Source organism: Xenopus tropicalis, chromosome 8 (assembly GCF_000004195.4).
Source record: "Xenopus tropicalis strain Nigerian chromosome 8, UCB_Xtro_10.0, whole genome shotgun sequence".
Classification (NCBI taxonomy): Eukaryota; Metazoa; Chordata; class Amphibia; order Anura; family Pipidae; genus Xenopus; species Xenopus tropicalis.
In genome coordinates this window covers 73,413,683-73,430,473 of record NC_030684.2, presented here as the reverse complement: position 1 = coordinate 73,430,473, position 16,791 = coordinate 73,413,683, and the positions used below count along the sequence as shown (strand labels likewise).

Sequence of the window (16,791 nt, the reverse complement as noted above, 5' to 3'; positions counted from 1 at the left end):
GACAAATGGCTTTGCAACCTTGTGTGCCTGGTCTCTGTGGCACCTTAGTCAATATGGAACACCCCAGAAGTTTTAACCCATCAGCCAGGTGGTGATACTTTCTTGTGAGCATCCAACATAACTTGAGGCTTAAGGTGACATGGAAACCCGTGGTCCACATACAAATGTGCGCCAGCATACTCTGCAGTCTTTAATGCAATTGGGCTAATGTAATAAAATTAGCTCCAGGTGTAGACACTCTCTCCAATAAATGAGCAAATAGCATTTAGTAGTCAGCCATTGAAAAGCAAGTATCTGTTGCTATGTCTCACTAGTGCAAAATATGTTTTTTAAATGTAAAAGTCAAAACTAAACTTAACTACTTAATTAAACAACCTATTAGCAAGACAAATAGTCTTTATTATCATGGTTTTCTGCAGATCTCAGGCATCAGCATTTTAACTGCTATATGGTTGTTATAGTCCTTGAGCCTATCAACTAGGTAGTGGTTTTGATGACAGAATTTAAGATGAGTAAAGGCCTTAAAAAAATAAACACAGGTAATAAATAATGTAGTCCCACAGTCTACTTTCTGGTTACCAGGGCCAGAGTATTAACTAAACAATCAATTATAACAAGTACTTAAGAGGAGTAAGCCACCTGATACATGTGTGAATCCAGACATAGACCCCGATTGAACAAAATTGTAATATAAATGGTAGGCAGTAACACATTTGAAATGTTTATTTGAACATTCCTTTAAAAAAAATCTCCAATGACAGGACATGTTTTATGAGGGAGGAGCTCAGGAAACATGGAGCACTGAGGTACCTTTGTCCTTTTGTATGGTTGATTATTTGGAATTTTTGATAAATGTATAACTATTTTGCGCATCAAACATTTCATGGGTGATACTGCCTACCATGTGTATAACCTGTTCTTGAAGTAAAGGTGAAAGTACAAAAAGAGACTGCTGCAGATAAGAAGAATTTAGCGAAACTGTGGAAGGCATTGGAATTAACGAGAATGCAAAAAATGTAAAAGCATTTTTACTCTACAATAGCATATACATTAAGGTGGACATACTCGGGGTTGAGTTAAGTTGGTGATTCAAGTCCTTTAGATTGAGTTGGGAGCTTATCTGCCCGTGTACAGGGCCTCCCCATCCATATCCGGGCAAAAAACATCAAGACAATGACAATCAAGCAGGTTTGATTTTCCCTTTGGATCGGGGACCGCATCAGCTTATTAATGCAGTCCTCAGTCCGACGGCCCCTTTACCCACTGTTTTAATTTCGGTCATTTGGCCCTAGTCCACCTTAGGTTATTTGCTAGTATTCATCAAATGTAATTTAAAACACTCCACTAGATTACAAGGCCTGTTTTCTTTCAGCATACCAATGCAAAAAGTCAGGGTACTCCAGATTTACTGTTTTATCAAATATAAAGTGCCCTGAAGTTTTGCATTGGTATATTAAGTAGAAGGGGACTTGGCTACCCCATTTTCACTGGTCCATCTGCATGTAAATTAATGCTAAGCACCCATGTATATTGTTCTTAATTATTTTTTTGCCAGCAAAGCTCTTTAGAGGCAGACACCAAATAACTAAGTGAATGCTTTTTTATTTAATGATACACAACAAATTAACCCTAAAATTAGTCCAGTTGGAGCTCCTCTATGCGCTTCTCCAGATCCTCAACAGTTTTAGTTAGCAGAGCAAGGTCCCGGTAAAACAGCACATATAGCTGCCTCTCTTGGTAAAGGCGAGATGTCTGAATAGAAAGCTTCTTCCTTTCCAAATCCCTCAAACAGTCCAGACACCACTGGTTGAACTGTGAGACTGAAGAAGACAGTGTCTCAAAGGAAACTGTTAGAATCTGTAAGAGAGAAAGAGAGTAAATATAGTCACTGGGCAAGGTAACCTACACGTTGTGCTAGAAATTTCAGGAAAATGGACAAGTATGTGGTTTCTATTGTAACTATTGAACTTAAGTTTCCAGAACTGACAGACTTTAGTAGTTGTTCAACATCAGCTAAACATCCCCTATTAAATGGAGCAAAGTTGGCAGCAAAGTAAATGCATTGACTTCTGTCTGTATTGTGAGATCAGTTAGCTTTCTGGATAATGGGTTTCCACATAAGGGATCCCATACCTGTATGTGGTTGCAAGGATAGCTGCTACAAATGAAATTTAGCATATAAAATTGGTAAGAAGTTGCAAGATTCATAATCCCCATCCTTCTTTGTATATCTCTCATGTTCTATAGCCTTCTTTATTTGTCAGGTTCCATTTATCTAGTCCAATCTCCCAGATCAGCTGTGCTAATCTCAACCCCCTCTCAATTTTAAATCATGTGCACCATCGAAGCTATCCTTGCCCCAAAAATGACTACTTCACTGGGGTTCTGCCCATCTCAACAGAAAACCTGTAACTAACAAATGGTCTGTAGAGTTATCTGACAATCTCAAACTCATATGTGCAAATTTCTTAGCTATAAATAAAACTTTCTACCACACTGGTGTAGCAGATAACATTGGTAGTATATCTGATAATTTAGCCTCAAAATCCTGTGTATTGAACGGTAAGTAGAACTGGTGACCCATTGCCATTAGCCTAACTAAGAACTACCCTCCCAGTAAGTGAATCTCACATCTCCCAGTAAAAAAACTGGAAGCAAATTATAAATATCTGGCACTTCCTGCTCTTATGCTTTTCTTTTTTACATCACGAGGTGAGGGGGCAAGGATTGAATCTGTCTGAAAGACCTGATAGAGGCTGTGTACATGTTCCTAGAGTAGGAACTCCCCCTAGTGAGCAAAACTCTTATAAATGGCTTTGCACAGTGCACAGAAATAACTGAAGCTCAAAAACTCTCAGGCTTCATTTGCCTCCAAGTTTGTTCCCCATCTATGAGGGCTAAAAGCCCATGAGCAGAAATACTCTCAAAGTCTGGGTAGGTTTGAGTGGCATGAGAAGGTTCCTAGTGGGGTAAATGCTATATAAGTGAAAATAAGCTTTAACCCTGTTCTCCTAATGCAATTGTAAAGCAGTGGTGTAACTACAACAGATCAGACCCCTTCCCCCCGGTCACGAGGGGCCTGGTGTGCAGTGGTCTGCTGTATAGTAGTCCCACCACCCCAGTCCCTCTTGTACCTTACACTTTGCCACCCACCAAAATTAGCTAGCAAGCAGGCCATGGGGAAAAGGCTGATGCCAGAAAAAATGGTTCACCCCAGACCCCACAAATATTTATTTAGGTGGGGCCCAGCCCTTTCAAGGTACCACATTGCTTTAAAGGGCTGCCCCCTCTCTTTAAATTTGTCATTTGCAAATATGGATTAAAAATTCGGCCAATTTTAGTTTCAATCATTTTTATTGGGATTTTTTAAACATTATAGCCAAATAAAGGCATTAAAATATTTTCAAACATTAATATTTACATTATGCAGAAAAATAATCTGCAAATTCGGCCAATTTTAAAGAAGCATTTTTTTTTAACTCCTCAATTAAAAGTTACGGCATGGAAAATAATTTGTTATGAAATAGTATTTTTTCACTGACCAGAAACTAAGAGTGCCGAGCTACAGCATTCGGAATCTTGGTCAATTCTTTCATTTTACTTAATAAATCCTAAAGCAACAAAACTCAAAATGAACATATTAAAGATGAGTTGGTGAACAACCTGCAGCAAATCTTCTAGGAAGAATGGGCTAGTATCTGTCCCAAACATTGATAAAGAAGGTAGCAGCTTTGCACAAAGACATAAAAGAGCTGCAAGCGTTACGGATTCAAAAGAACTGGTACACATCAGATACAGTAATGGTACAATTGTAATTTACTGTATCTTTTTTCTTACCATCTCACATTTAAAAACTAACTGCGAATTACAATTCTAGATGCTTTTTTGAAGCCTGTGACTGATGGATCCATAAAGTCCATAAATGTATATGACTTTATATAATAAGATGCACTTATCTGGACATTTGCTAACCAATGTGAACTATAGTATAATATACACCTGTGTTATTTCTAGAAGATTTACAACCATATTGTGTCACAAGATTTAAAAAAAAGGAAACCAATTAGTACTCAGCCCCAATACTGTAGTTCTCAGCTCATGGACCTTCTGTAAGGAGCAATGATGATGGAAGACTCATTAAATGAGCCATATGTTTCATAATCAAATGAGGTAATGCCTCCCCCTTACACGTCTATCTATATCTGACCGGTTCTCTCAGTTGCACATTGGGTGTTCCTCGGCACAGGCAGTGGTGAAGCTCATCACATTCTTGCTCAAGGCCTGCTGTTTGAGGGAGACATCCATGGAGCTTGTTATTTAGTGCCATTAATTCCTGTACAAGGGCTGCTCCCCTGCGTTGCAATGCCTCATACTTTGGAAATAACTCTTTTTGGTTGTTTGGATCATCCAGCATCATTGAGAGCCTATGTGAAGAAATAGTTCTGAGTTAAAGACAAGACCAAAGAATAACTAAAAACATTAGTGTACCTAAACCACATTAGCTAATTGATTCTATTATATTATGCCTGGTTGTCCTCACAAGTGTTATGATTTATTGCATTTATGTTTCATTGCATTTTCTTGTCTTGACGCGCGTTCAGGAATCAATAAAATAAAAAAATAAAAAGAGGGTTGCAATTGGAACTGACAAAAACGTACTTAGCTGCAATTAAAAAAAATAAAACACATAAACTACTTTATAATATACTTACAATGATACAATTCTTTTTTAGAACCTATCGTTAGATAACCCCTCTGGGGGCCCTGGTCACCCTAGAACTGATGCTGCCGAAATGCAAGTGGTTGATGGGTGATTTTTCTGTGCAGTGGGAGCCTATCAGAAACATGCACATGGTGCCTAAAAGTGATATCACACATAAAGGCTATACTTCCCATTTTAGAGAGAAGACAGCCAACAAACAGTTTCATTTTGGCAGCATTGAAACTTGCATACCCATGAAATTAAAGTGATCACCAGCCCCTCTATATTGGTTACATGCCATATACAGTCACTTCCAATTTCTTCCCACTCCTCAAATGCAGATATTGGCGTTCAGGCAGCCAGGGCTACTTTCTTTTTATCTTTTGGGGGAAAAAAATTGAAGTAGATTATTTTGAGGTATTCTCAGAATCCCTAAATTTATTGGGTTGTTTTATCATCCACTTTAACATATTCCTGTAATATACCCAAACTTTTGACATTTTTGGACTATACACACCAATATGTGAGATATATTAGAGAACAAAAGATGAAAATTGGGCAGTTCACCTTGACAAAATCACATTTTTGCTTTCATTGTTCTACCTGCAGCTGCCTGAAAAAAAGCTAATCGCTGATTGGTTGCTATGGGTTACTGCCCAGGTGCAGTTTTCCAGTTTTGATACTTGAGCCCCACTGATAAGTTTATTATAGGTGAACTGCACTTTACAGGTTAAGGCTGATGCCAGACGTGGCGTAGGGCGGATATTTTCGGCAAGCGGAAAAACGCTTGGAGAAAATACCGTCCTACGCTTCCTACTTGTGCCTGCACCCAAATGAATGAGATATCCGCCCTATGCCACGTCTGCCATCAGCCTAAGGCTTTTGCCACACAGGGCAGATTCTCAGCCTTTAAGCAGGACAGCAGCACCTGCACAATTCTTCTGTCAACACAATAACATTAATTCACATTCGGGCCAGTATTTTCCATTCACAGTATCATACAGTGGGTTCACCACAAACAGGACCGATCTCACATGTCACAATTACCCATGGCCCAACAGGTCATGGAATACTCACGGCCACCTTCCTTAGACTAGCCTTCCAGTTCTAGCAGTCCGGTGTTCCTGTAACGTCCCTCTGCCCTACTCCAGAAGAGAATTTCTCTGTGGCTCAGTGCCGTAGTCCTTAGCTAAGGCTACACTGGGGAACAACATACAATTCAACATTCTTACTTTCTCAACCCCACACGGGGTGGATTTTTGGCCTGCAGATAAACACAGACTGAGAATCTGCCCCAGGCTTCAAAAAGCTTATTGATGTACCTGTACCCAGAGTCATTGCATCAGACCAGGCCAGGCACATCAATAAGCTTTTTGAAGTGTAGGGGCAGATTCTCAGCCTGTGTCTATCTGCAGGCCAAGAATCCACCCCATGTGGCAGGAGCCAGGATGTAAGACAAAGCCTGAAAGAAGTAAAAAATTACTATGGAACCAACAAAAGAAAAAAATTACAAAAAATGAATTGGAGGAAAAGATAATCTGAAGTCAAGGTGGGTTATGAATTCACATACAGATTTAGTAGTGACATTATTACCTTACTGCTGTTTGATCCCTACTGTCAATACGCAGAGGGGTCAACCATTGTGAAGAGAGTCGCAGCTCCATTGGTCCCAGTATTCTCTTCCCAAGATCACTGTTCCTAATTCCCATTTCATTTATCAAACCTCGCAGAAGCCTTTCAGTTTGGCGATGCTCCTTCATCTCTGCCAATAAACCCAGCTCAACAAGCTGTAGGCGAGATAGCTGATGGATTAAAGCATCTGCAACTGGTGCCTGGACTTGCTCTACCCATGTGAGTTGGTCCTGTTTCATGTGCAGCCATCCCTGATGTGCAGGAATACATAGCCCCAAAGATGCCCCACACACAGATGCAGGCAATCTCTGAATCTGCAGAGTCTCCACCTCTGATTCTAATGATTGGGCCTCTCTCTCCAAGGAGGGAATCATTAGGGGATCCCACTGATGCATATCATGGCAACAAAGGGAACAAAAAACATATTAAACAACATATAACTTATCAGATAAAACTTGTGCATTTTAAAACTCTGCAACTTACGTGTTCTGCTTCATTTCCATTTATCCAGCTCAGCACCTCCTCCTTTCCACTCAGAGTTCCTAGGGCTAAGCTTAGCTGCATTCTCTGAGATGCCCAAACTGTTCTCATCCTTTCAATCTCTTCTCCAATTTCTTGTTGTGCCTTTCTATCTCGCTCTACCTCTTCTTTCTTAACTGGCAACATCCTCATGGCAGACTCTTCCAGCTCCCCCCAGCATGTCTCCTCTAGTCTCATGTAACCTTCTAGATCTAATAATGAGACAAAGAGATCAGAAGCAGACTGAGCACAGTGCAACGCACCAAGTTCTGATGCCATATCTCGGAGCTTTGCAAGAGCTGCATTAGACCTTGTGTTCAGGCCTGCCAGCCCTTCCTTAGCACGACTTAGAAGTTTGTCTTCCTCTTTTTCCCATTTTTCCAAAGACAGACGATTGTGAAGTAATACAAATCCCAAAGACTCCAGTTTGTTCCTAGAATGCAGCCTATGCAATCTGAGGTTCCTTAGACTCTGCACCTCTGCCTCTAATTCCTCTAAACTTTTCATATCTTCCATTTCCCAGTCTCCTTCATTTCCGCCTCTGCCTACATATACACTGTGTAGTTCCTCTGCTTCCAGAATTGGTTGTTCTGAAGCTATTAGAGTGCTGTAGGCATCTAACTGTTCTGCATTCAGTGCGTTATGCTGATCAACTGCCCCGCACAGCCAACCTAGGAAGACTTCTGCCTCCTCGTTACTTTCACATAGCCAATCAAAATCTTCACCCTTCAAGTCCGCAGCTCCTGGATAACCAATGAGTTGTAGCATCTCCACAAAGTCTGACCCATGTACACGGGGAGGGTCCAAAAGAAAGCAGGTGGATCTCTGACGAGCCAACATTTTTGAATTGGGTTATATAAGGACAGCAGTCTAAAACAAAGGTAAAAAATAGAGTTTATGTATATAGGAGAATAAATGCAAAGATCAAAAGAGAAGCAGTTTTTGTTGTGTTTGATACCCTTTTGAGACACCGATTTGAACACAGCATAAGGCATGATGTTACTTGATTACATTTTATCCTGTCTGGTTGTACCCACCAGTACCAAAAATCTGTGTTTTATATTAGCTGCTTTACATTGTGTTTTTTTTAGGGCTCTTACACATTGGTGTTTCATCCTACATTCCCCCATGGTCAGTATTTTATGCAGGGGAACACAGGAAGAAATGCAGCACATTCTTCTGGATCACACTGTACTGACTGAGGCACACACAAGCGCCAGGCAGAGGTGAAATGCCTCATTGAGAACAGCGCGATCAGGAAGAATGGGTTGCATTTGTTCACCAAAGGGTAACACGGAATAAAACGCCCGTGTGTAAGAGCACTTAAAATGTAATATGCTGCATCTTCATGAATTCTACATGTGTTCATAATACAATAAAATAGACATCTGAACTCAAAAAATACATATTAAACAATGGATATAAATGCAATTTATACATTTTGATGGACTCAGATTTTTCAAATCCATTAACCATGCTCCATGAGCAAAAAAAAGATGGGTGGTGTTTTTCATTAAAAACAAAGTATATAACTGCTTTAAAGTATATAAGTATTTACCTGCTAGCATTACCAAATCATTTGAAAATTCAGAGACGTATATAATAAATGCATGTTGCAATTGCAATCAGTGCAGCCCTACTAGCTGGATTTTATTTACCTGAATTTTCTACAGATCTAGTAACCCTAATTAATACACAATTTAGCATATTAAAACTTTATATGATAGATTTGCAACCATACAATGTGCTGGTTCCTAACCTCGGATCTCTAACGCTGCAAATCCAGTTGTGCTTTAAACCTTAATAATATGCTGGAGGGTGTGAGAGTTCTTGACAGTGCCTGCAGGACAGTGTTCACACCAGCACCCACACAATTCTGCTACCAACAAAATAACATTTATTTAACCTTTGCATTAGGGTGACCAGATCACTTAAAAATTCACATGTCTAATAAATACATGTTGCAGGGCAGAACTGCAAGGTGTCCCTGAATTTTCAAGTGATCTGGTCACCCTTCTTTGCTATTTATATATCTTTATAGTAGCATTGTAGGTTCTGTTCCTGGGCCTCACCAGACCTACATATTTCAGCTATATTGTCACAGCAGCATATAATCACATCCCAGCAACGCATAACTAATTGTAAGTATCAGAATTTCCCATTCGCTCAATGATTTGATACATAAAATTCCACTATATTGGTGAGGGCTGAAAAGTTTTTGAGCCCAGGCAAAGCTCATACAAATGCTTAAATTAAAAATGCATAAATATATCCCTTCCACATAAAGTACCTGATAATGACATTACCTCTGTGTCTGTCTGACCAGAGTAAACCATTTGGCTCCCACCTGGCCCAAACAAGTCTAGCAGGGTTTCCACCTGGCTGGAATTTTATCTGACCAACTATAGGGAAGATAACAAAGATAGGTCTGTATTTTTTTCAGAAAAGGTGACACATAATTATTGTTGCCAGTGTTACATAATTTGCACAAGCAAAGTGGTGAATGATAAATCTTTTTTGAATTTTTGAATAATGTTTAAAAACAGATATTTTCATGATAACTTTGTGCTGCCCCAAACTATTCTGTACACTTTATGAAAATAGGTCACATGCAGATTTACATGGAAATAACATTACAATTTTTGCTATTATACAAGTCCCTGCAAAACCACACACAAAAAGACACTAAACAAATTGCAATTTTTTGCTAAGTTGTAGCTCCCACCCTTCCCAGCTACAGTCAGGTGATCCCAGTGGGGCCAATAAAAGGGCAACCATGTGGGGGTTTTAACCTTGAAAGCAAGTAAGTTGCAGGTAAAACTTAGTTCCTTTGCTAAATGTATATTGAAGCAGTAGAATTCTTAATGAATCACATAAGTCAGCATAGGACTGGCCAGAAGGAATGACTTTGACGCAGTTGGCCAGCTTGAAGTACATTGCAATATATAGACAAACAATCCCTGTTTTGCTTAAAGGGGAGGGCATTTCTTGGTAGCTTAATGCACAGAATGTCTTAAAGGAGAAGGAAAGGCTAAGTCACTTGGGGGTGCCAAAATGTTAGGCACCCCCAAGTGACTTTAATCGCTTACCTTGTACCCCGGGCTGGTGCCCCTGTTAGGAGAAACAGCACCAGAACGGGGTACCTGTAGCGATGCGCTTTCTCCTTCCTGCTGTGTTTCGCTGCGACTAAACGACAGGCGCATGCGCAGTAGAGTGAAAAGCCGACTTCTCCGTTAAAGTTCAGCTTTTCACTCTACTGCACATGCGCGCGCGAGCGAAACAGGAAGGAGGAAGCGCTGCAGGTACCCCGGGCTGGTGCTGTTCTCTCTGAACAGGGGCACCAGCCCAGGGTAAAAGGTAGGCGATTCAAGTCACCTGGGGGTGCCTAACATTTTGGCACCCCCAAGTGACTTTGCCTTTCCTTCTCCTTTAATGTCCTACATATATTGATAATGGGTTACTGCAGAGAATCTCTTATTGTTGTTGTTGTCTAAATAACATCCTGACATGTCCTGGGTCCTCCCTCATAGCTATGATTCCTGTGCTTCTTCCACAACTTTAAAACCAGTATGATTTTTTACCTTTTTTTAATCATGTGAGGGCACACTTGAATCCTAAGCTGTGATCGCCGCAATATTTCATTCAATTATCTGACCAATCTAAAGTGGTGTTCCTTTGTTTATTTAGTTTGACAGGATCCCCTTGTGTGTGTGCCCATACAGTATCACATCCCTGGAGAATGGAAGTATACTACACTTTGGATTATCTTTTCGCCCAGATCCGCTCTGTGCTAGCAATTGGGCAGTCCACCTGGCCGCAAAGTAACATGATGCAGTATGTGCGTGGGTGGGTGCAGTCGCAAGAGTGCAAGGGGCACTGCAAGTGTTAGGAACTATAAAAGGTTGGCAGAGGGAGGATGAATTCAGGACTGGGAGGGGGTTCCTGAGGTAGGCCCTGGCAAGCTGTTGGAAAGTAGCTACCACAGGAATAAGCTAGGAAGCAGTGCAGGGTTTGGCTGCTTGAAGGAAGTCCACTCAGGAACAGACAGCTGAAATGTAGCCAGCTCTAGTTCAGAAGGCTGGAGGGTAGCTGGCATTGGTTCAGCAATCATTTAAGTTGGCACAAATCTCATTTGCAAAGCCAAAAAAGAGACACTCGAGACAGTATAGAGGGGTCTAACACAAATCATATCAGGGCGCCTATGGCAGGTGGTAAGGACAGGGCTTGTCTGTGTCCCTTTAAAGCTGTGCTCTGTACCTCATGCCTTGGTTTTTATTTAGCATGAGGCACAGGATGCAACATTCCCTCATCGCAAGTAGCATGTAAATGCATGCTAAGGGGTGCACATGACATGTAGGGGCAAATTTATCAACATGTGAGTTTAGAGCTTAATACATAAAACTTACCCAACTTCTATTCTTTCCTATGGGATTTCTAGAAGGTTATTTATCAAATGGTGAGTTCTAACTTTCACCAATTGATAAATACCCTTCTAATAATAATAGAAATGCATAGAACACAGATGAGTTTTTATTTATTAAGCTCTAAACTCACATTTTAATAATTCTGCCCCTTAGTACAGGATCAGAGAAGACCCACAGTCAAATAAATAATTAGCCCACTAATCCCCTTGTCAGCTAACACCACTGCATTCCCCTCTCATCATCTCTTCCTCCACATGCCATGCTCATTACAACAAAAAAACCCTGCTCGCCTGAATGAGGTTGAATTCAAGGGAGTAGCTACAGTGTCACAAAGGTGCCACCTCAGACGCATGTGACAGTTTGTTTGCCTATAAGGGATTATACACTCAGTCTCTTAATCACCTTAAGTCAGTGTCAGACTGGGGTGTCACAGGCCCACCAGAAAACCTTAGGCCCACTCTCCAGACCACCTTTCCTTCCCTATTCTCACTTTCTTTAATTTCTCAATTACTTTTTTACACGCTATTATCTATCCTTTCTTCCATTTCTACTCATATAGAATTGGTAATGGCCAAGGTAGAGGCATCCAAGGCAAATGTTTGGGTGAGCAGAAGGGCCCATTGAACCCTGGGCCCGCTGGGAATTTTCCTGGTATCCTGCCGGGCCAGTCCAACACTGCCTTAAAGGAGAAGGAAAGGCTAAGTCACTTGGGGGTGCCAAAATGTTAAGCACCCCCAAGTGACTTAGATCGCTTACCTTGTACCCCGGGCTGGTGCCCCTGTTAGGAGAAAAAAGCACCAGCCCGGGGTACCTGTAGCGAGCGCTTCCTCCTTCCTCTCTCTTCTCCGGGCGAAATCCGTCGGCCGGCGCATGCGCAGTAGAGTAAAAAGCCGACTTTGTTTTTTAAGTTTGGCTTTTCACTCTACTGCGCATGCGCGCGGCACTCCAGGAAGGAGGAAACGATCGCTGCTACCCCGGGCTGGTGCTGTTCTCTCCATACAGGGGCACCAGCCCGGGGTATGAGGTGAGCGATCTAAGTCACTTGGGGGTGCCTAACATTTTGGCACCCCCAAGTGACTTAGCCTTTCCTTCTCCTTTAAGCAAAAATACACTAGGGTAATCGCACTTCCCACATAACACCCCATTATAAATCCACCTTGCTGGCTCTGTGCCTTGATACAAAATGGACCCAGGGACACCCCTGCCATGAGGCAAGATGAGAACCTTGCCAAGGTGGTAATGAGCTGACAGTTACCACTAGTTACCACTAGTTATGAGCACAATTTTCGCCAAAATAATTTTGCCACAAAAAACACCCATAAACTGTACTGTATTGAAAAAGTTACAGTGAAAAAAAAGTTGCAGCAGAATGGAAAAAGTCGCCTTTTTTGCCATTTCACTAATTTTTTGGACAAAGCAAAATGGGACAGATTTACTCATCACTAGTTACCACTACTGTGTGAGGAGCATTTCTAAGTTTTTCTAAGCATTTCTACTTTTGAAACACAAAAGTTTAAATGTATGAAACTGTATGCTCATGTTTATGCTTTACACTTGCATTTGTGTATGAGCCTACACGTATATTAAGCAGTGAAAAGAGTAGGAGTCGTTTTTATAGTAAAAAAATGCACACAGTCTCAATATATTGATTGTAGGTTATTGCAGCTATCACCAGGAGGAGGGACTTCATAAAAATAATTTATTAAAAAGTATATAGCAGCGGTTTAAGACTTTCATAAAGTCCCATATAACACATAATCAGGGTAACAGCACTTTGTCTCCAGGCATTAACATTTTATATCCAGTGAACTATATACTATGCATCCAGGAAGTACCTCCTTTAAGTAGTATCAGGTGTGTCTAGACTTTACTAAAAAGGAATCTACCACATAAAGGTCTACCATATTGTTACACTTCCATGAAAAATGTCATTTTGTAAGTTAACAGAACATAGTTTTTGTCAGTTAAATTCAGTTCATGTTTTGTTCACTAGAGGACAGTGAAGCACCTATAATGAGAAACGTTCTAGCAAACAGTTTCAGCAAGTGCAGTCATTTCCCTGAAAGTGATACTGACACTAAAAAACTACTCTTCAAAATATTAATCTATGTAAAACGTTACCTGTAGGTCATGTTGATCATTTTTTGCTGATAGGGCTGCTTTTGTAAGTAACTGTTACTTGAAGTTCCTAAACCTGACTGTCCCTTCCCAACCTGACTGCCCCTTCTCAGCCTGTCAGTTATAGCTTCTAATACTAACCGACTATTTCTGCACAAATATGGCAGCCCCCTCATAGAGGAACATGGGGGATCAGTCTGCTAAAAGTAATTAAAACACTATATAAACTTAGGATCAAGTACAAGCTACTGCTTTGTAATACAGAAAAAAAGGAAATAATTTTTTAAAATAAGAATTATTTGCTTAAAATGGACTCTATGTGAGGTGGCTATCCTGTAATTCAGAGCTTTCTGGATAATGGGTTTCCAGAAAAGAGGGACCCAATACACCACCTATTGTAAAATATGAATATATTAATACTTTTTGATATCAAACATTATATAGAGAATAATGTACCACCTACTGTAAAATATGAATATATTAATAGAAAATTATACCCCCAAACAATGTAGGTCTCAATAAAAATATATCCAATATAACAGCCCATATGTAAAACTCTGCTTCATCTAAATAAACAATTTTCATAAGAATATACTTTTTTAGTAGAATGTGCTATTGGGTACTCATAAATAGAAAATTACCTGTTTAAGTACTAAGCCCGGCCCCTGGTTAAGTATTATTCTAAAGGTATAGTTTTTTTTAAAAGTCATCTCATGCTTTTATATGGTCTTGGAATGCCTTGGTGATTTATAATTTCTTTATTCCCTATATAAAACTGACCTCAAAGAGTATTTATTGTTATGAGAAATTTGGGGATATGTGCAGTTCTCATGTATGTTAATTAATACAGGAAACAAGCTGCTCTCCAGTTGGAATAATTCTTGCTGATGAGGTAAGCAGTTGGCAGGTAGACCAAGATGTTCAAGCTTAGAAAGTGAAATGTCTCATAAATAGCTGAAACACTTTTGTATTGCTTTTCATAATGGATTGTATTTTTTTATCCTTTCCCAAACTTGTTTGAATATCTAACTATAAAATGCAAAATGTTTAAAAAATGTTTTTGCGTGTTAGTTTTACAGCTCTTTCCTTTCTGTCACTCTTTTGTTAATGTTACCTCGTGTTAGGTGTTAACTAGCTCTGTATCCATTCTTGGCAACTTTTAAAGGGGGACGGGCTATACATACAGAAATAACTTTTGGCAGGTTTGCTTAAATTTAGCTTATAAAAGATCATAGGTATATTTATGGGAAGTTAACAGTTTAAATATTTATCATATGATTAAGAAATTGCGTTGTATGTGCAGTTCTCTGAAGTCTCACAGAAACAGAAACTACACTCCAATTAGATTCATTCTTGCTGATGAGGTAAGCAGTTGGCAGGCAGAGCAACAAATTCAAGGTTAGAAAATAAACTTTGCAAAGTTAGTCTTGCTTTTCATTCTGATTTTATTGTTTTAGGTATGTTCAAAATGACTGCTAACTATAAAATAAAAACATTTTAAAATGGTTTTGTGTGGTCACATATTCATTCCTAAAGCATTTGATTTGTGTGAGACTGCTAAGGGTTAACCACACTTAAGTCAAACTTTCAGCTTGTCACACCTTTTTTAAGGCTATAGGGTAATTTACTTTAACCCGGGTTGCAAGTGCTACACCCCATAATGCTCACTTAAGAAGCATTTGTGTCCCAGAGTAAGATCTGCTCAGAACTGCATTGGTGGGAAAAGTTGCAGTCTCATTGCAGCCTTCTTCTGCACTTTGCACACTGTGTGGTGCATTGTAAATTGCAATTGTAATTCTAAGTTCTTGATCAGTGCTGTCCAATTTCTGTGGTGCTGAGGGCCGGAATTCCTTTAGCATACATAGTGGAGGGCCGATAATGGAAGCTATTTTGACTACTCCCCTTTTTCAAACCCCACCCACTTCAACCCACACCCATTTTATCATAATATATATTAAGACACACCCATAAATCCATATGCCTCTTCCTCCCCTGTGGATAACAGAGCAACCCCCAGCATATAATTACACACCTTAGGGACCATTTAATGGCTATTTCCAACTGCTAACAAACTCCCAGAACAAACCCCTGCCAGGTTCACCTCCCACAGCAGCATAGGGCGGGCAGAGTATGGCACACACTGGCAGTACTCTGCCTGCCCTATGCTGCCTGTGTGTGCCATACTCTGCCTGCCCTATGCTGCCCGTGTGTGCCAGAATCTACCTGCCCTACCCTGCCTGTGTGTGCCATACTCTGCCTGACCTATGCTGCTGTGTGTGTCATACTCTGCCTGCCCTATGCTGCCTGTGTGTGCCATACTCTGCCTGCCCTTTGCTGCCTGTGTGTGCCATGCTATGCCTGCCCTACCCTGCCTGTGTATGCCATACTCTGCCTGCCCTACCCTGCCTGTGTGTGCCATACTCTGCCTGCCCTATGCTGCCTGTGTGTGCCATATTCTGCCTGTCCTACCCTGCCTGGGTGTGTCATACTCTACCTGCCCTGTGCTGCATGTGTGTGCCATACTCTGCCTGCCCTGTGCTGCCTGTGTGTGCCATACTCTGCCTGTTCTACGCTGCCTGTATGTGCCATACTCTGCCTGCCCTACCCCACCTGTGTATGCCATACTCTGCCTGCCCTTAGCTGTCTGTGCCATACACACAGGCAGTACATACAGTGACACAATGCTGGCACTGTTCGTACAGTCTGTCTGAGGTTTGAAGAGGTGAACAATGTGGGTGGTTACAGTCTGAGCTTGCGGTGCAGTGCCTAAGCAACCTGGTCGGCTTGGCCCATCCAATGCCAACATCATGCGCACCAGCACATAAGCAGACAGAGCGGCGGGGGGTTACAGGGACCGCTGCACAGTCGGGGGAAAGGGTCCGGAACCGGTGGTTGGTCACAGAAGAGGTACCTACCTGGTGCCCCCCACAATTGTGCCCTAGGCAGGTGCCTCTTTTGCCTACCCCTAGTTCCGGCCCTGCTGGGGTGTGAACAATGCAGTGGGTGAACAATGCAGAGATTAAAAGGTGTGAACAGTACAGGGGATTACATGTTTAAACAATACAGGGGAATTACAGCCTGAATCTGAGGTGAGAACCATGCAGGGGGCCAGTTAATCTCAGTACTGATACCATTTAAATCTTACACAAAGTAAGCAGTCACAGCAGCCAGACAGGTGGGGGGGGAAGGGGGGACACAGAGGGAGGTCGCAGGCCACCAGTTGGACAGCACAGTTCTAGATGTATTTATTGTAAGCAGCAAATAACATTTATTTACAGAAATGTTACAATTAGATGGGCATATACATATTATATAAATATATGAAATCTTTTAGCCATGGTGTATTACTTACACTCGCCCATGCAGTGGCAGGGCATGTAACTGTTTTTCTGTTAT

General features: G+C 41.1%; 1 protein-coding gene across 4 annotated transcripts; it reads right to left on the bottom strand.

The window, feature by feature from the left end:
- Nucleotides 1-1,008: 1,008 nt before the first annotated feature.
- On the bottom strand, nucleotides 1,009-9,250 carry LOC100488859 (HAUS augmin-like complex subunit 3). 4 transcript variants are annotated; one of them, XM_031891255.1, is made up of 5 exons: nucleotides 9,160-9,250; nucleotides 6,818-7,723; nucleotides 6,296-6,720; nucleotides 4,208-4,424; nucleotides 1,009-1,857 (listed from the first exon to the last, which is right to left on the bottom strand). In XM_031891255.1, exons 2-5 carry the CDS (start codon nucleotides 7,691-7,693, stop codon nucleotides 1,636-1,638), a joined length of 1,740 nt encoding a protein of 579 aa, XP_031747115.1. In that variant the 5' UTR covers nucleotides 7,694-7,723; nucleotides 9,160-9,250; the 3' UTR covers nucleotides 1,009-1,635. The 4 variants fall into 4 exon arrangements, with proteins under 4 accessions (XP_031747115.1, XP_031747116.1, XP_031747117.1 ...); XM_031891256.1 differs by having other exon boundaries at nucleotides 9,144-9,225; XM_031891257.1 differs by lacking the exon at nucleotides 9,160-9,250 and adding an exon at nucleotides 8,613-8,673.
- Nucleotides 9,251-16,791: the final 7,541 nt, after the last annotated feature.